A 21,493-nucleotide genomic window follows, 5' to 3' on the forward strand; every position below is an offset into this window, starting at 1 on the left:
ATGCGTGCATGTATAAACAGAACAATGCTTGTGTAGCAGTAGCATCTATTGGAGCATCCGCCTTGTGAAGTATAAACCCGGCCTAAATCTCCTTTTGCTTAAACAGAAAAGGCCTAGCTCTTTTAATCTTTCCTCATAACTAACTGGCAATCCTGAACTCATCCTAGTCGTTCTTCTCTGGACTTTTTCTGTAGTCTGGAGACCAAAACTATATACTGTATAGTACAGGGGTTCTCAAACTCGGTCCTGGGGACCCCTGTGGCTGCAGGTTTTATTTCCAACCAGATTCCTAATCCGTGACAACACCTGATAACACTGATCTCATTTAATTAGCTGGTATTATTTATCTTTTATTCTACCTTCAGAAAAGCACAGCAGCATGATTTTTACATTTATAAGAAACTTAGAAATATTTCTGTTTTGCTATGGATTTAAGTGCTTAACTATCTTTTTATTATATTGTGCCCTCTCTGTGCAGTTTGCTCCCCTCATTGAATCTTAATAATGACAATTAAAAACAAGCAGAGCAGAAACCCAAGCAAAAAACACTCAAACGTGAAAGGCTGCAACTACTTTGGCGTCAGCACCACAAAGTAGTAAATAACGGATTAATAAAACAATTAGAACACCTAGAAAAGTAGTATGACAATCAAGATGAAAATACTGTTAAAAAGAAAAAAATACACATAACTGCTAATACAATACTTTTTTATTTATTTATTTATTTATTTATTTTTTACCAAAGTTAGCTTTCTAATTTGTATATTGTTCCCAAAACAGGGAATCTGGGAAACAACAGTTCACTTAATTAGCCCAGGAGTCCAATTATAAAACAGAAGCTGCAGCCACAGGGGTCCCCCAGGACCGAGTTTGAGAAGCCCTGGTAGAGTACTCAAAATGAGGCCTAACCAGTGTATTTTAAAGTTTAAGCACAACCACTTTGGACTTGTAAGCTACACATCTTGTTATACAAACACCTTAGCTTCTTGGGCAATGTTAATATTACCAGGCTAAAGTGACCTAAACCAGACATTCTGCTTTAATGTTACACAAATCTGATGTTTTCAGGTTTTTGTGAAACATAGAATTCCTATCTTTTCAAATCAGATTCGAGTTGCTTTCATATATGATCCTAGATTGAATATGCATCAGATTTGTAGCCATGTGATATGAATGTGAATGACCAGATTGGAAATAACTTTTTATTTTTTAACCTATACACATTGGCTAATTTCTGTTGTCATCAGCCAGCACTAGCAGCCCTGCAAAACCATCATGGAGAAGAGCTACAGCTGTAACCACTAATTGTGTCCCAACATGACTTGCATCTCTTGGTGCAGCAGTGCCAGCAATTGCTGTGAAAACAGCAAAAGCTGGCAGTCTGGATGTTTTCACTATGTCAACCTAAACACATACAGCTGGCAAACTGTTTGACATCCTCCAGAGCAAAATCATACACTAGCTACTACCATGTTAAAATTTGGAACTTTTAATACCATGAGTCTTCGTTCAAATATGACTTTTTTTTGTTGTTTGTGCACAAGTCATCGGTGTTACCAATGTATCCATGAGGGCATGTACGCCATTTTGAAGGAGATGCATTCACATTACAGATAGATACAGTTCACTTGTACTTTTGAGTGTGAACCATCAAAATAGGCACATCCATTATGAGCAAAAATATCAGAATTTAGCAGTAAGGCTTGTAATATGAATGTAGCCTTAATGAATTCTAAACATTGCCTGGTAGTTGATACGAGTTGTAGTGGACTTACCTCTAAGTATTACTCATAAGGGACTCTAATTGTGTATTCAAATTGAACATTTTTAATTTTGTGTAATAATTAAAATTAAATATAAGTAAATGTACTCTGCCACAAATCTTCCCAAATTTGTATGCTGTATAAATCCCAATGTAAATATTCAACAGATTCTTGATTATCTGACTATCTAGCGTTATATCATCTGTAAACATAACCTGCTTATTATTTATATTCCAATCCATATCCTTTATATATTAAAGCAATTACCCTATGACTGACCCTTAAGGTGCACCACTCTTAACTTCAGCCAATTCTGACAGGTTTCCTAGTACCATAACCCTCCACTTGCAGTGTTTTAACCAATTCTGCACCCATCTACACAATACACCCTGAACTCCCACTTTTTAAGTTCGACGTCCAATCTCTTATGTGGCACCCTATCAAAAGCTTTTTGAAAAACAATCATATCATTTGCACCACTCTGGTTGTATCCTTTTGTTGCTTCATCATAGAATTCCAGGATGTTAATAAAACATAACCTTCCTTGTCTGAACCCATGCTGATGGCTCAGTAAAACACCCTTTTATTGCCATGTGTTGCTCGATCTTATCCATAAGAACTTCTTTCATTAAAATTTACCTGTGATGTGCGTTAAGCTTACTGGCCAATAGTTACCTGGATCTTCCCATAAAGCACTATTTCTTATAACTGCCATTGTCCTGCCTTCCTTCCTAAAAATATTAATCTAAGGTTATACAGTAATCCCCCGCTATAACGCGCTTCGACTTTCGCGGCTTCAATCTATCGCGGATTTTAAATGTAAGCATATCTAAATATATATCACGGATTTTTCGCTGGTTCGCGGATTTCTGCGGACAATGGGTCTTTTAATTTAAAGTACATGCTTCCTCAGTTTGTTTGCCCAGTTGATTTTATACAAGGGACGCTATTGGCGGATGGCTTAGAAGCTACCCAATCAGTGCATGTATTACATATTAACTAAAAATCCTCAATGCTATAAGATATGCTTCCCGTGCGGTGCTCGATTGTTTGCTTGTCTCTGCGCTCTCTCACCCTCTCTGACATTCTCTGCCTGGCGGAGGGTGTGAGCAGAGGTGCTGTTTGCACAGAAGCTGTTTGCCTAGTGGATACGAAAGCACCTCTAAGAAATGCCGGCCGCTTTATCGCGGTGCTTCCAAAAACACACTTATTGATTTTTTGCTTTAATCTCGCTCTCTCTCTCTCGGACGTTCTCTGCGAGGAGATGTGACCAGAGGGGCTGTTTGCTTAGAAGATACTGACGCTCCTCTAAAAAAGGCAAACTTAAAAGCACACATATTGATTTTTTGATTGTTTGCTTTTCTTTGCGAGCGATCTCTCTCTTTTTCTGAAATTCTCTGCTCCTGAAGAGAAGATATATTTGCATTTTTTTTAATTGTGAGAAAGAACTGTCATCTCTGTCATGTCATGGAGCACAGTTTAAACTTTTGACTAAAATGTGTTATTTCATGTCTAGAGGGCTCTAATAATGTTAACAGTGTGGGAGAGTTTCTAAGGGCTTAAAATATATAAAAATAACCATACAAACATATGGTTTCTACTTCGCGGATTTTCATCTATCGCGGGGGGTTCTGGAACGCAACCCCCGCGATCGAGGAGGGATTACTGTATATGTATTCACTAAATATCTGGTTCTGGAGATTTGTTCGATTTCCGCCTATTTAATCTGAGTAGTACTTCTACCCCTACAACTTCCAAATCAGTCCTTTGTAGTCCTTATATGTGAAGTCTTCAAATAAATAAATAAGGCAAGTTTAAATTATTTGCTATTTCAGTGTCTAAACATTTTAATTCCCCTTTACTACCTCCTGATATACTTGACCTAATCCTTGTATATTCTAAAATACTCAAAGAAACTCTTTGCATTATCTTTTGCCATACTGCCTTTAGTTTCTCTAATATGCTTCTTAATGGTTGCTCTCATCTGCCTTTTATTTCGCATTGGAGATATTAGCTGTTTTTTCTATCTCCTTACTTACCCACTGCAGAGTGTTTTTTAAAATTTCCTAATTTCTAATGTTGGGATGTACCCGACCTGCATATATGTAAAACATTTTTCAACCTGTTCAATTTCTCCTCAACTGTTACTATATTTACAAGCTTACCACAGTTTATCACCTTTAGACTTTACCACATCTGTTTAAAATAGGCCACACCAAAACGTTATTTTAACAGTTTTAATCTGTGCATCCACTCTCTACCAAAACACTGAGAGCTGCCTTACATTATGATCACTTGACCGTAGCAGTTCAACCACCTCTACATCCTGAATTCTATCCTTATTATTACAAAATACTACATCTAGACAGACTTCCTCACACATTAGTGTTTTAATACACTGTTTTAAACACATTTTTTTATAACTACTGTTAATGCTAGGTGATAGAAATTCAAATATCACTAATTATGAGTTTTGCCAGTGGGGTTCAGTATGCAGAAAAACTTAAACTTATGAAACCGTGTTAAGGACTAATAGATAATTGCTTTAACATGGTATTAGAACCATTTCTTACTCATGCATAAAATGTTTTTTTTTTTTTTTTTTTAAATGCAAACTCCCACTTCTTGGCTAATTTTTTGTTTTGCTACAATACTTTATGCACGGTTTTCCAGATTATCTACTGTGTCAAAAATGCATATATCTTAAAATATTTTCATTGCTTTTCGCCTTTACTGACCCACAGATTTGTGACATACTTGTCTGATATTTTTACATTCTCACCTTTTCCTGTGGCGGCAGTTACCTGCCCAGTTTTTCTGCTGGTGATCCTTGATGTCTTTTTATTCTTCTGGCTCATTTGGACTCCAAATAAGTTTGCACTTGCAATAGCCTATAAATATGAAAAAGCAATATACTGAACAATGAAGAAAAAAGGTTAAGAAAAAGACTTTCACAAACTGCACTGAAAGATGCCCCTTTTTGAATAAAACATCCAGAATTTTTTTTTTTTTTACTTTACAGATTTTATGTTAACCCATAAAGGTTAACAGCATAAATGAACATGCGTGTATATATATATAAGGATGGCACATCAATACGTGTCATTGCCAGAAGGTTTGCTGTGTCTCCTGCACAGTCTCAAGGGCATGGAGGAGATTCTAGGAGACAAGCAGTTACTCTAGGAGAGCTGGAGAGGGCCATAGAAGGTCCATAACCCATCAGCAGGACCAGTATCTGCTCCTTTGGGCAAGGAGGAACAGGATGAGCACTGCCAGAGCCCTACAAAATGACCTCCAGCAGGCCACTGGTGTGAATGTCTCTGACCAAACAATCAGAAACAGACTTCATGAGGGTTGCCTGAGGGCCCAAATGTCTACTGCACCCTGTGCTCACTGCACAGCACCGGGGAGCTCAATTGGCATTTGCCATAGAATACCAGAATTGGCAGGTCCACCACTGGCGTCCTGTGCTTTCACAGATGAGAGCAGGTTCACCCTGAGTATATGTGAAAGGCGTGAAAGGGTCAGGAGAAGCCGTGGAGAATATTATGCTGCCTGTAACATCGTTTAGCATGACTGGTTTGGTGGTGGGTCAGTGATGATCTTGGAGGCATATCCATGGAGCGACTCACAGACCTCTACAGGCTAGACAACGGCATCTTGACTGCCATTAGGTATCAGGATGAAATCCTTGGACCCATTGTCAGACCCTACGCTGGTGCAGTAGGTCCTGGTTTCCTCCTAATGCACGACAATGCCCGGCCTCATGTGGCAAGAGTATGCAGGCAGTACCTGGAGGATGAAGGAATTGAAACAATTGAATGGCCTTCACGATCCCTGACTTAAACCCAATAGAACATCTGTGGGACATTATGTTTCGGTCCATTAGGCGCCGCCAGGTTGCTCCTCAGACTGTACAACAGCTCAGGGATGCCCTCATACAGATCTGGGAGGAAATGCCACAAGACACCATCCGTCGTCTCATTAGGAGCATGCCCCGGCGTTGTCAAGCATGCATACAAGCTCGTGGGGGCCACACAAGATACTGAAAAGCATTTTGAGTAGCAGAAATTAAGTTTTTGAAAAAATGTATATAAACAAACATTTCAATAATACATAAATCAATGTGTTGTATCTCATATATTAAATCAGGATACTCAAGTCTATTTTGTATGTTTTGTATACATTAGTAGGAATACTGTTTGATTGAATAATTTAATTGTATTACATATTTGCAATTTATCAAATTTCTTTCAAGCATATGAATATTTTTCTATAAAACAAAAATAACTCAGGGTTTCATTTGTAATAAAGTTTTTATAATCTCTTGCCTATGCATAAAAAAATATGCATTTCTGAAAACTGCATTAGCATAAAGGAACTGAATGAAGAGGTTTTAGATTTTCATGCAAAAAAGTAAAATGTATAATACAGTGTGACTCAAAAATTACATGAAAAGGTGATGTAGTTGTCAGATAAAACTAAGTGCTTTCCATATGCTCAAAGCAAGGACATTTAGAACTTCTGCTTGAAAAGTGTGCACCTTCATTAGTCCACCTATGCTACATTTTTATACGCTTATTGCTATACATCAACAGAAAGGAAACAAACTGGATATTTACTCACTTTCCAAGCTAGTTTAAGTGATGCAAAAGAGCATCTATCTCTATCTCTCTCTCTATATATTATTATATATATATATATATATATATATATATATATATATATCTATATCTATATATATCTCTATCTATATATATCTCTATATATATATATATATATATATATATGAATGCTCAAAAAATTAAAGGAACAATTTGAAAACACATCAGATCTCAATGGGAAAAAGAAATCCTCCTGGATATCTATACTGATATAGACTGGGTAATGTGTTAGGAGCGAAAGGATGCCACATCGTTTGATGGAAATGAAAATGATCAACCTACAGAGCCCTGAATTCAAAGGCGCCCAAAAATCAGAGTGAAAAATTATGTGGCAGGCTAGTCCATTTTGCCAAAATTTAATTGCAGCAACTCAAAATTGTATGCAGCACTTTGTATGGCCCCTGTGTTCTTGTATACATGCCTGACAACATCGGTGCATGCTTCTAATGAGATGACAGATGGTGTTGTGGGGATCTCCTCCCAGATCTGGACCAGGGCATCACTGAGCTCCTGGACAGTCTGAGGTGCAACCTGGTGGCATTGGATGGACCAAAACATAATGTCCCAGAGGTGTTCTATTGGATTTAGGTCAGGAAAGTGTGGTGGCCAGTCAATGGTATCAATTCCTTCATCCTCCAGGAACTGCCTGCATACTCTCACCACATGAGGCCAGGAATTGTCGTGCACCAGGAGCCACTGTACCAGCATAGGGTCTGACAATGGGTCCAAGGATTTCATCCTGATACCTAATGGCAGCCAAGGTGCCTTTGTCAAGCCTGTAGCGGTCTGTGTGACCCTCCATGGATATGCCTCCCCAGACAATCATTAACCCACCACCAAACTGCTCATGCTGAATGATGTTACAGGCAGCATAATGTTCTCCATGGCTTCTCCAGACCCTTTCACTTCTGTCACGTGCTCAGGGTGAACCTGCTCTCATCTGTAAAAGCACAGGGCACCAGTGGTGCATCTGCCAATTCTGGTATTCTATGGCGAATGCCAATCGAGCTGCATGCTGCTGGGCAGTGAGCTCAGGGCCCATTAGAGGACATGGGGCCCTTGGGTCCCCTCATGAAGTCTTTCTGGTTGTTTGGTCAGAGACATTCACACCAGTGGCCTGCTGGAGGTCATTTTGTAGGGCTCTGGCAGTGCTCATCCTGTTCCTCCTTGCCCAAAGGAGCAGATACTGGTCCTGCTGATGGGTTATGGACCTTCTATGGCCCTCTCCAGCTCTCCTAGAGTAACTGCTTGTCTCCTAGAATCTCCTCCATGCCCTTGAGACTGTGCAGGGAGACACAGCAAACCTTCTGGCAATGACACGTATTGATGTGCCATCCTGGAGAAGTTGGACTACCTGTGCAACCTCTGTAGGGTCCAGGTATCGCCTCATGCTACCAGTAGTGACACTGACTGTAGCCAAATGCAAAACTAGTGAAGAAACAGTCAGAAAAGATGAGGAGGGAAAATGTCAGTGGTCTCCACCTGTTAAACCATTCCTGTTTTGGGGGTCATCTCATTGTTGCCCCTCTAAGTGCATCTGTTGTTAATTTCATTAACACCACAGCAGCTGAAACTGATTAACAACCCCCTCTGCTACTTAACTGACCAGATTAATATCCCATAAGTTTCATTGACTTTATGCTATACTCTGATTAAAAAGTGTTCCTTTAATTCTTTTGAGCAGTATCTCTCTCTCTCTATAGAATTCACTAAGGGCAAGCATGACAGAGAGCGCACGCAAGACAGAGCCCCGCCCACCAACTCTAAGACCATGGAATACGCACCACAGAGCCCCGCCCGCCATCTCTAAACCTACTTCCGCATACACCGTCGCTCTCAATCAAACAGCAATAATTAGCAAACAAACAACGACAACTAGCAATAACAGTGCAAAATTCACAATTGGTACGCCAATTTGAAAAGATAAGTTTTGAGGGTAGTTTTAAAATGTGTTATTGAATCGAGCTGATGAATAAGAGAGAGAAGAGAATTCCCGAGTTGATGAGCACTATGACAGACGCTCAAGCTTTTGTGTTTGATGTGTGGTACAGAAAGTACAGCTGCAGATGAGAATCAAGAGTGAGCGAGACGAGTGTCAGTCTGTAGGAGATCAGTGAGGCTGTGGAGAGCTTTAAATGTTAAGAGCAGTATTTAGTATTGTAATCTGTAGTTAACAGGGAGCCAGTGAAAGTGAGAGAGAATAGGTGTAATAAGTTCAGTGGATTTAGAACAGCAGGTTATTATCCTGGCAGCAGAATTTTGAATAAATTGTGTTGATGGATACGTTTTTGTGGGATGACAGATAGAATAGCATTACAGTAATCTATACGTGAGGTGACTTGGGCATTAAACAATACTTTAGTACTGTGTTGTATAAGAAGAGGACGAAGTCTAGAAATGTTTCGGAGATGGAAGAAAGCAGTTTGAAAAATGTTATACGGGAGGAATTATTTAATAATAATAAATTATTAAATAATTGCCATTAGCAGTGTATAAATGGATATACAGTGCATCTGGAAAGTATTCACAGCTCATCACTTTTTCCACATTTTGTTATGTTGCAGTCTTATACCAAAATGGATTAAAATTCATTTTTTTCCTCAGAATTCTACACACAACATCCTATAATGACGTGAAAAAACTTAACTTGAGGTTTTTGCAAATTTATTAAAAATAAAAAAAAACTGAGAAATCACAAGTACATAAGTATTCACAGCCTTTGCTCAATACCTTGTTGATGCATCTTTGGCAGCAATTACTGCCTCAAGTCTTTTTGAATATGATGCCACAAGCTTGGCACACCTATCCTTGGCCAGTTTCGCCCATTCCTCTTTGCAGGATGGGAAGCGTCGGTGCACAGCCATTTTAAGATCTCTTCAGAGATGTTCAATCGGATTCAAGTCTGGGCTCTGGCTGGGACACTCAAGGATGTTCACAGAGTTGTCCTGAAGCCACTCCTTTGATATCTTGGCTGTGTGCTTAGGATCGTTGTCCTGCTGAAAGATGAACCATCGCCCCAGTCTGAGGTCAAGAGCGCTCTGGAGCAGGTTTTCATCCAGGATGTCTCTGTACATTGCTGCAGTCATCTTTCCCTTTATCCTGACTAGTCTCCCAGTTCTTGCCGCTGAAAAACATCCCCACAGCATGATGCTGCCACCACCATGCTTCACTGTAGGGATGGTATTGGCCTGGTGATGAGCGGTGCCTGGTTTCCTCCAAACGGGACGCCTGACATTCACACCAAAGAGTTCAATCTTTGTCTCATCAGACCAGAGAATTTTGTTTCTCATGGTTTGAGAGTCCTTCAAGTGCCTTTTGGCAAACTCCAGGCAGGCTGCCATGTGCCTTTTACTAAGGAGTGGCATCCGTCTGGCCAGTCTACCATACAGGCATGATTGTTGGATTGCTGCAGAGATGGTTGTGCTTCTGGAAGTTTCTCCTCTCTCCACAGAGGATCTCTGGAGCTCTGACAGAGTGACCATCGGGTTCTTGGTCACCTCCCTGACTAAGGCCCTTGTCCCCCGATTGCTCAGTTTAGATGGGCGGCCAGCTCTAGGAAGAGTCCTGGTGGTTTCGAACTTCTTCCACTTATGGATGATGGAGGCCACTGTGCTCATTGGGACCTTCAAAGCAGCAGAAATTTTGCTGTAACCTTCCCCATATTTGTGCCTCAAGACAATCCCGTCTCGGAGGTCTACAGACAATTCCTATGACTTCATGCTTGGTTTGTGCTCTGACATGAACTGTCAACTGTGGGACCTTATATAGACAGGTGTGTGCCTTTCCAAATCATGTCCAATCAACTGAATTTACCACAGGTGGACTCCAATTAAGCTGCAGAAACATCTCAAGGATGATCAAGGGAAACAGGATGCACCTGAGCTCAATTTTGAGGTTCATGGCAAAGACTGTGAATACTTATGTACATGCGATTTCACAGTTTTTTTATTTTTAATAAATTTGCAAAAACCTCAAGTAAACTTTTTTCACATTGTCATTATGGGGTGTTGTGTGTAGAATTCTGAGGAAAAAAATGAATTGAATCCATTTTGGAATAAGGCTGTAACATAACAAAATGTGGAAAAAGTGATGCGCTGTGAATACTTTCCGGATGCACTGTAAATAATGTTGTATGTAAACGTTACTGTTTAAAACATTGTTTTTTCATCAGAAAACCTGGTTTCCACGTCTACCTGTATTAGTTTAAATGGCACATTTACCACTCGCAATAGGGCAGACGCGCTGACTTACTGCATTCACTGTGTTGCCCAGTCGACATGATGTCTATCTACATATGTCTGTTTTCCGTAGCCTGCCAGAGGAAGGTACTCTCTCGACCATTGGCATTGGTTTCGCTCCTTGCTATTTTCGTTATACTGCGACGGTGGTTTCCTAAGCCTTTGTTATACTGAATTCCTTTCTCAACGTTTTCCGTTCCTATTCTTACACCGCCGTAGGGCTTCAGCTAGTTTAAATATAAAAGGCTATGATACATTATAAGAATGTCACTTCCAAATTTGACAGAATTTAACACTAACACATTAAACTAAAAATTACAAAATTAATGCACGCTTGCAATTATTAAATAAAGACCGACACATTCACAAAATACATTTAAAAACGGCAAAGAAATTGTTTATTCTGTATTGAGAAAAAAAAAAAAAAGATACTTGAAAGCTTACATACCTCATCATCTGGCAGCAACACTTTTTTTTGCTTTGGGAAGCATGAAACACCATTCTTGTCTCCTTTAAGATTTGTGGATTTTTTTCTTATTTTGGATTGTGTACACTGCTTTCGGGAGCTTGTAATTTTCGTTCTTGTAGTACAAAATTTGAGCTGTGTGGCACTAGCCTTCTTTCGCTTCTTACTAGGTACAAAATATACCTTGTCACCTTTGACTCTTATGCTTTCTTTTAACCTTAATGTCTCAGCTGCTTCACCAAGAGGCTCTTCTTCAATACCAACTTCTGCACGGACATGTGGATTCAGTCTTGGTCTCCCATTAACATAAACAAATGAATATTTTTCCATGCGCTCTTCTATACTCATGCCTAAAGCTTCCTTTGCTTGAGAAATACCAAAATCCCACTGCACACGCAATTTAGCTGGTATCGGTTTAAGAATCTAAAAAAGAAAAACCAAGAAAAAACTTTAAGTACATGTAGTATTACATTTAAATAAATGACAAATTTTGTTACACTTTGATTAAAAACATTAAGCTCTGGTATGTACTGTATATCATTTCTATTAAACCTATAGACAAATGTGTGATTTTAAGGAGAACTATACATATGATTAGCTATATACACTGAGTTCAAGGTTGGTGTCATTTTTGACATTACTACAACTCTACTCATTTTTTTTTTTTTGCATTTGAAAGACTTTGAACAAAACTACTGTGAAAATGCCTGCACTATTATTACTATGGGGCCTTGATAGAAGTTGCACGATAGAATACAGCAGGGCAAACCAATCTCCTAGAAAGGAAAGAGGATGAGGCTTCTGGTTTGCAAGTGCTCATGCACAGAGTTACAAGATATGCCCCTGTTTTAGGATTGTCACCGATTATTATTCCACAGCTGCTTTTAACATGTTATCTTTTGCAGCTAGCCATTCACTCTTGTTTTTATCTGAATGTTAACCTATAATCTTAACTCTTCCTTTATGGTAGCTTCAGTTCTGAAGATTTCTTTTTAAGCCCACACTGTGGGGGCAAGTCAGTGTTTCCCGCAAACAGAACACTTAGTGTGCAGCTATAAAATTACTTAAAAAATGAAAATCCATAACCAGTTTCCCACTCTTTGCTTAATTCTTTTTTGAATTTTGCGCTAGTGCTCCACCCCCATATTTTAATTTCTTCAGAGACAAACAGATAGCTATTAAGTGCCAAAGCAGTGGCATATAAAAATCAAACTAGACTCTCTTAAAATATTCTAAAAGAAGAGAAAGACAAGCCAGCATTCTGGGGTATCATATGCCTGTAATAGTGCTTTTTATTTTTATTGAATTTATTTGTTAGAGCTTTTCTATAACTGCAACTTTAAAGGGAACTTTCACTTCTTATTTACATGGGACTCTCAAGAAAATAAAATCAATTTAACACTATATGGTATTTAAACATCCAGTATATATTTTATCCTGTTGTTCATTAAATGATTATATACACACTGATTTGATAACTATATTTCCTTGAGATTCCCTTGCATTGATAAATCTGTCAAGCTATTTATTCACTCTTGTGCAGACCCTCAAACAAGTGCTTTGTTCAGTTACATATCATAAATGTTCTTTGAACAACAGATGAATGCAGCTGTCCCTGCACACTACCTTAATTATCAACCCATGTCTCATTTTCCAAAGCAGTTGTTATACCTGTACGATTGTTGATGAGCAAGCAATAATAGGATTAGCCATTCAAAACAAAAATTGATATCAATACAAATATATACTTTTAGTAAGAGCTGTAAACTTTTTTTTTTTTTTTTTTTTTAAATACACTCTACTACCCTGTTAGTCTTCCTCCAAGGCATCCTTTCAGACCCAGGGGACTAGATTCACCTTAGAAAGTCTTCCCCAAGATCCCACCAAACACAGATGTGTACAAGGTCACCTCTCGAAAGGAGGGCATGTCTACTGGGTTGAGGTTTTTTTTTTTTTTAAAAAGTGTTCCTTTCACTGCTCGACAATATTGCCATAAAAAGTTAGCACATCATCTTCTGAGATGTCAAATAGTTTAAGAATAGTTAGTGTGTTAACTCGCTCTCTCTCTCTTTCTTATTCTTCTGAAAGGAGGAGACGCCATTTGTTCATACATAAGACAAGTCAAAACCAGAATATTTCCATTCAACCAATGGCAGACAGTAGTAGCGGAGGAAACAGAATATGAAAGACTGGAAGATTATTTTATGTAATGAAAAATCAAACTACTAGATGTAACAGAGAAGTTCAGATATTTAAAAACAGAAAGCAATTTGTAATATAAAGAACATTTTAGCAAAAAAAAAGCTAAAAAAATTAAACTGGCATAAAAATTGGAAACAGTTCTTGCTCAAAAATAAATGATCAATTTTAGAACAAAAGATTTTTTTTTTACTCTAATTGCTAAAGATGAAAAGAAAATGTAATATCGCCTCAAAAAATGTAACCAATTCCAATTTTGAAGAAATTCATTTAGAACAAATTACAGGTAAACATACAGGTATTTTTGTTTTGAGGAGACAAGCAAGTAAGAACTTCATGATACTACTTACACATGACAAACTTTACATTATTTCATATATGCTTAATTAGGTTCAGGAATGCAGACAGCCAGGGCACATTCAGAAGCAGTGAGCACAAGGTATGAAACAACCCTGAAGAGGGCACAAATCCGTCAGTGTCCACCCACACTCGCCTTAAATTGAAATATATTCTGTCTGCATGTCTAAGGATATGGGAGGGACACCAGAGCACTGAGAAGAATATCTACATTGACAAAGGAGAACTTGCAGACTCCATGCAACTCTCAACTGGGTGATGATTTGAACTCTAAATATTGCAACTGCAAAGTGGCACCACTACCTTATTAGAGAAGCATTCGGAATTTAAAAAAGAAAAAACAAAAAAAAAAACACCTTGCATTCTTACTGTTGCAGCTATCTGCTCATATGAACTTTAACAACCTCTTTTACTATGATCCTAAGTTTTACTGTGCTGTGAAGAAACTGACCCTTTCCCGATATCTTCTAGAATTCTATATATGTCACAACATATGGCTTACGGTCTTGAGATAAAATGTAATACTGCAAACAGGAAATCACAGTAAGTATACAACATCACATCTAAATTGCTACTTAAATATTCACATCTACCTATCAAGTACTCGAGAAGCATGCATCATTTGAATCCAGTAAAAGCAATGGAGGCTCTGAAGATATTGATGCATATGAAATTCAAAACAATACACTCTCTCCATAACACTAGAATTATCAGAGTCTACGAAAAAAACTCGTAGATCCATCCTGCCTTAAATTGCTTCTTAAAACCGTTCTCACCTCTCTGCCAGCCTCCTTTGTCCTGTAAATGTGCCGATAAAAACAAATGGCAAGCAGCCGGCTATTCCATCCCCCCACCGACTTTAGAGTGGAAATAGGTTATTATTTGGAATACACACGCATATCATATGTGTTCCGTTTCTACAGTAATCTGTGTAAACACAATGTTAAAACAGAAACTTTTTCATATTTTAGTAATAAATGTTACAAAATGTAGGCATAAACTATAAAATGTGTAAAGCCTGAAGGCCAAAGATCAAATAAACACTTTCATAAAAGGATCAAGAGTTTAACAACAGCTTCCATGGCGTAGTGGTAACATTTCGTCACTTAGAGCGCAGCAGACTTGGTGTACCTCAAGAGATCCGAGATTAATTCCCCGCTGGGGAGAAAATGTATTTGTTTATTTATTTTTAACCTTCGCCATTCTGCCTGCCTGAACTCCCTGTCTATCTATATAGTAATAACAGTAATTTTATTATTATATAGGAGCTTCCCTGTCTGCCTATCATATAGTGCCTTTGCTTCCTATCTCTATATCTATCCCCTTAGCTGTTTTTTATATAACTATTATACAGTGCCTTCCCTGCCTGTCTGTCTGTCTGATTGCATATAGCGCTGAACTTACTGCTCTGTACTATTCTGTCCTCTGCATGTCCAAGAGTACAAAAGAAACACCACCATACAGCAACATGTGCGAACTGGCAAGATCAGGGGGAAAAAAAACACACGGTCACTGATTACAAACCGCAAGATGAATGAAAGACAATATATGTAAAATCATCATCGCACTAATGCAATATTATTTGAAAACGAACAGCGTCAGATCGGGTTTGAATATGCGCCCGATCTGACGCTGTTCGTTTTCAAATAATAATATTGTATGTACTGTACTATTTTAGAATGAAAACATACATTTGATTTCAGTCAGTCTATAAGAGCTAGTGTAAATGCATGATAATTTTAAAGGTTAGCTTTTTTTTTTTTTTTTATTCAGTTCCATTCTCTCAGTCGCGTTCACGATTCCCCTCTCCCCATCTGACACTGCTGTTTTTACATAAAGATGCGCTGCTCAAATGTGATTTATTTGGAGACGCGCTATAGCTCGAATGTTATTTATATAGGGAAGCACGTACAGTGCCAGGTGCTCATTCAGTGTAATAGGAACCATAGCACAGAGAGATGTGTACACTGCAACAAGTACACATGTCGTAAATGTAGGAAGGGTGTGTGGGAACTGTTAATTATTTGAATGTGATGATTTTATATAGCACGGATCGGAAATCAGTAGTTCTTAGCATTGCACCACGCAAGCTGTCGTATTAAACGCCTACTGTATCTTGCTTTATTTTTTTCTTCACTTGTAGTCTAGAATAAAAGTACATTTGTTTTGTTATACTTGTACACAAACATATGTTCCTGTGTTTGAGCAACACAGGCACGCTCAAAAAATAAATGTGTAAGGCCACAAAAAATGCATGCAGGCACTTCAGTTCGCAAGCATTGGTACGAGAATCCAGTCACAAGTACGCTGCAGAGCTACAGCGCATCTTTATGTGAAAACAGCAGTGTTTTGGGGGTTTTGGTAGGGAAGGATCCTGAACATGACTGAGAGAATGAAAAGTGAATAAAAAAAAAACAAACAAACAAAAAAAAAAACACCTTTACAAGTATCATAAATTACACCGGCTGTTACACACTGAAATCAAATGTATGTTTTTATTCTAAAATAGTAAGAATAAGTTTACCTCTCAAAACTGAGCCATGCGGGATCGAACTCATGACCTTTTCATTACTAGTCAGCAGTTGATACCATTATGCTACCGTGGCAGTGGTAGTGAATGTATGTCAATGTGGCATGCTAAGGCGTTTTTTTTCTGCAGTTATATTTTTGAATAAAAGCATACTTGTTCTGTTATATTTGTACCTTTAGTGAAAGTGTTTTTTGATATTTGGACTTCAGATTTCATACATTATATAGTTTATGCCTACATTTTTCCATTTGCTACTACAATATGAAAAACGTTTGTTTTAAAAATGTGTTTACACGGATTACTGTAGAAACGGAACACACGTGAAATGTGTGTATTCCAAATAATGATCTATTATTTCCACTCTAAAACTCCACTTCACTCCCAGATAATCAATCAAGGCATGAGCTTGGAGAAGTTTGTGTACGTTCTAAGTCGGTGGGAGATGGAATAGCCGGCTATTTGCAGCTTTTCTATTATCAGCACATTTAGATTAACAAAAGACACTGGCGGAGAGGTGAGAACGGTTTTAAGAAGCGATTTAAGGTGGGACGGATCTACGAGTTTTTCGTAGGCTCTGGTAATTCTAGTGTTAAACAGAAACGTAGCTACTTCACTGATAGTAGCTATCCAACAAAAACATTAAAATGTTGTTAGTGAGTGACGTGTGTAGAGAGATGTATTAATATAAAAAAATATGTAAATGTTACATAGTGACATTCAAAGTAACTGCAGTGATTGGAGTCTTTTCAAATGCTCAGTTTACTTTCAAATTTAGTCAACATTTAAATGCTTCTAGAGTTCAGTCATTTGCCATTGGAGATGGTCTCCTAGTGGTTCTAATGAACAGGCTTACTTCTGTGTTTGACATTCAGCAATGAAAAGTATTTCTGTTGTAAATATACAATATAATCAAATGCAAATTTCCCCCTTGGAATAAATTAAGTTTTAGCTAAACTAATCTAAGCAATTGTCACTATTATACTATGTTTTCTATCCAAACGAGCATTGAGTTATAAAGCGCAAGCAACTTAAACCGGCAGTACTAAGGAACAGACTACAGTACATTAGCAACAAAAAACTGAAATATAAAAATATGATCGTACCTTTTTCTTTTCACTCTTTGATGTGCCCTGCTTAGCACTCTCTTGGCATAAATCTTCATATTGTTCTTCTCCTTTGAAGGGAATAATACTCTTCTCAAAAATATAAGCTCTTTCAGGTGCACTACCAAAAAACTGAAGATGATACTGCACAGACATTCTGCTGTTGAGTCCTAAAACAAAATGACATAAGCTTAAAAATCAGAAATGCTTAAAACATTATATGCAAATTGCTCATATACAGTATATTAATCTGAACATATCCACTTCTCCAGTTTTAAATGATTTTGAACATTTAGTTTTTAATCATAGTCCTTTTCATAAATGTAACCTACCAGAATAATAATTTATCATCAGGTTTAGGGCATGCATAAAAAAGCTAGAATCAACCATTAAAAAAAAAACAACTAATTTTGTAGTTCAAGATCTAAGGCTTGACATTGAGATAAAGATGAAATTGGCACACAAAATATTGCAAAGAATGCTGATATTGATGCAAGTGAAACCAATCATAAAAGAATCAAACAGTTATCTTCATAGCTGCTTTTTATTTTTAGGCAGTTTGCTTCCTAATGTTTGAGATCCAAAAGAATTTCTTGAAAACACATGATTCCCAAAATAATGTATTTGCTATTGAAACCAAAAATATCTAGTATAGGCCACATACTTCTAATACAGCTCCAACATTTTCACCAAATAAAAGGAGTGTGGAAGGTCTATGTGGGGAGAACAACTATTTGCAAATTGCAGGAAGCATATCCCTCTGAACGTCAGGTGCATCTTGATTTTTTTTTAATTTAGTTTCCCCAGTCACAGTAGTATTCTTGTGCAAAAATACCACAAATTAAAAATTCTGGACAAGGTACTTAAACTACAAACTTTTAATTCATTAGACAAAAAAAAACAAAAAAAAAAAACACACAAAACAGTAATTTCACTAACACACTTACTCAGAGTAGGACTTTCATAGGACAATGCTATAAACCCAGGAAGTATGTGCGTATGCAAGAAATAGCAAACCACAGATAGCCCCCTTCACACAAAATTCAGGAGGTAACATTGCCTATCAGTTTGACCTACACATTTGTCCTGCTCATAGCAGACATTTCTTAAGTTTAACTTTGTTCACTTATTTAAAAATAGTGGAGAACGCCTAAACACAGCCAAAATTCAAACAAAAGTAGATTTATACATGGATGAATAGAAACCATCATGGTCTACGATTGTCTAATACAGTATGATCTGCAATTAACTCCTACATTTTTAAATATCTGGTCAAAAGTGATTTTTTTCACCTCATGTATGATCTGTGTTTGACCTTACAGTTAGGTTCGAAGGTTTGCTTTCTGTAAAACATCTTCGCTTTGCAAGAATATAACACAAATATTTATCTTGACAAAAAGAATTTCCCTTCATTTGACAACTCCAACTAATTCACAGCCAGCAAGGCAGCTTGCAAAGGCTTCTTATTTGTATAAAAACTGATCAGGTCACTCTAGACAAACATAAAAGGGCTCTTTCCAAAGAAGAGGATTTCAGTTAGCTTATTGGAGAACAGGCTACTATGTTAAAAACAGAAACACTTTTACACTAACAACAAACACAGGTCAACATACATTTACTGACAAATATATCCTATCAAGCAATCACTAACTAACAGAGGTGTATGTATATGCCTTACATAGCCAAACAATATAATTTTTGTATAGCCCAAAATCACACAAGAAGTGCCGCAATGGGTTTTAACAGGACCTGCCTCTTGACAGCCTCCCAAGCCTCGATTCTTTAAGAAGATAAGGAAAAACTCCCAAAAAACCCCTTGTAGGGAAAAAAATGGAAGAAACCTTTGGAAAGGCAATTTAAAAAAAGACCCCTTTCCAGGTAGGTTGGACGTGCAGTGGGTGTCAAAAAGAAGGGGGTCAATACAATACAATGAAGAGAACAAATCCTCAATACAGTATAAAAACAAAAATTTTTACAAGTACAGAGCAAACCTCTGCTCTTTCGAAAGCTGACAGGCTAAACATTTCAAAAATCAGATTAACAGTAGAATTCCAGAAGCCTATGAAAAAAGTCGTAATGCTTGGGAATTTAAAGTGGCTCAGCACCTCTTCATCAGTGTCTTTGTTTTGCAAATGTGTCAATAAGCACAAGCAGCCCACTATTCCATCCCCCACTGAAGTTCTCCCAGCTCAAGTCTGTTTATCTGGCTGTGAGGTGTTTGGAATTGCAAAGGGTGAATAATATATTGTTATTTGGAATACATACATTTCATATGTGTTCTGTGTTTACAATGATCTCGGTAAATGTAAGATGATAGCATGTTGAACACATAACAACAGAAACATTTTTCATGTTATTGTAATAATGAAAAAAATGTTGACGTGAAGTGTATAACTTGTGAAGACTGAAGTCCAAATATCAAACAAACATTTTCACAAAAGGTATAACAAAACAAATGCGCTTTTATTCAAGACTATAACCAAAGAAAAGGAAATCGTTCAATTTACGTGTTGCTATCAATAAGTAAAAATGCAAGGCAAAATATCAATTGACACAAAGTTGATGTATATACTTGCCTGGTGTAGAGGTAAGAACTGCTGCCTCGTAAGCAGGTGGTTACGGGTTTGAACCTGGGTTCTCCGCGCTTTCAGTAGTAAGTTGCTATTATTACTACTACTACTGTAATATAATAAAAAACTTACATTTGATTTGAGTCTGTAACGCCCGGTGTAAATTTGTGCGACCTGTAAAAAAGATATCACTGAAGGGATATAAGCAGACACACAAACACTCGTGAATCATGTATTTTTAGTATCTTTTTGTCACTTGAATATTTTGTCATTCTGTTGTACTCTTGAATAAAAGCACACTTGTTTCATTGTACCGTTACAAAAGTGTTTATTTTATATTCCAGTAACCACTTGAATGACATTAAATCTGTCTCTGCCTCTCTTGCGCATGCACACAAATCTATGCATGAAAATGTCACTATTTGAAAACGATATGTCAACTGAACATAAGTTGTCATTTCAAAATTTTTTTTCCCTATCTTGCCCAATCACTGAATTATGGTGCATGGTACTGGAAAGACAAAGACTTTTTTGGTCTCACACACTGTCAGCATAACACTGCAAAATCTAAACAATAGCGTGGAGAATTGTTTGTTTACTAAAATGACTTTAGCTGCAGGTTCCCACTGCACTTTGATTATGGTGCCAAGCAGAGTTGTGTTGTGGTGTAGCAGTCTATTAGCCAGTGACGTGATGAAGTTGTTTGTTGTTACAGTTCTGCCATTGTCCAGAAAGAGACTTTGTTTGGCTCCATAAGCTTTATGAGTCTTATAAAGTCTTTCTTGTGTGGCACGACTGGGAAAGTTTCATAAATAAGAGCAACACTGCATGAGCTTTGTCTCCAAATCTGCTATAATCCAAAACTTTATGCCACATTTGTCATCCTTGGTTGAGATGTACTGCAAGAAAGGACAAAAGACCTTGGCTGGAAATAGAAAACACAGTTCTAAACAAAAACGCTGCCAGATGTCTGAGATCACAGCAAATCTGTCATTTTTCAACCTCTTGATTACAAGGCAGCAGTTCTTACCTCTGCAATAGCCAAGCAGAATTTTCGAGTTTGTGTTAATTGATATTTGGGCTTGGGTTTTTAACTTCTTGACAGCAACATGTAAATTGAATTTCTTTTTCTTTGGTTCTATTCTTGAATAAAAGCATACGTGTGTTGTTATACCTTTTGTGAAAGTATTTGATTGAACTTCAGTCTTCACACATTACACACTTCATGTCAACATTTTGTCATTATTACTATAACATGAAAAATGTTTTTTTTATGTGTTCAACATTTCTTGCCTCATATTTCCCGTCATCCTACATTTATCCAAATTGTTGTAGATACAGAACACACATGAAAATGTATTAATTACAAATAATGACATATTATTTACCCTATACAATTACAGACACCTCATACCCAGATAAACAGACTTGAGCTAGGAGAACTTAATCTGCACTGGAGGGGGATGGAATAGCAAGCTGCTTGCTTCTTATGCTGATTGACATATTTACAAAACAAAGACACTAATGAAGAGTTGCGAGGGAATTTAAGGTGGCCCAGCATTACGAATTTTTTCGTAGGCTGCAGGGGTTATAGTGTTAAACA

At 37.5% G+C, this 21,493-nt stretch overlaps 1 protein-coding gene across 3 annotated transcripts in view; it reads right to left on the minus strand.

Moving 5' to 3' along the window:
- The window catches only part of nsd2 (nuclear receptor binding SET domain protein 2), a 139,669-nt gene that overhangs the window by 70,230 nt on the left and 47,946 nt on the right, over positions 1-21,493 (minus strand). For all 3 annotated transcript variants that reach the window (XR_005633412.1, XM_039751741.1, XM_039751742.1), the window contains exons 4-6: positions 17,321-17,490; positions 11,114-11,554; positions 4,546-4,654 (exon numbers count right to left, since the gene is read on the minus strand). Coding sequence is in view for 2 of the 3 variants with exons in the window: in XM_039751741.1 (XP_039607675.1) it covers positions 4,546-4,654; positions 11,114-11,554; positions 17,321-17,490 (720 nt within the window). In the remaining variant the exon portion in view is untranslated. The remainder of the gene's footprint in view (positions 1-4,545; positions 4,655-11,113; positions 11,555-17,320; positions 17,491-21,493) is intronic.

Source organism: Polypterus senegalus, chromosome 4, assembly GCF_016835505.1.
Source record: "Polypterus senegalus isolate Bchr_013 chromosome 4, ASM1683550v1, whole genome shotgun sequence".
Classification (NCBI taxonomy): domain Eukaryota; kingdom Metazoa; phylum Chordata; class Cladistia; order Polypteriformes; family Polypteridae; genus Polypterus; species Polypterus senegalus.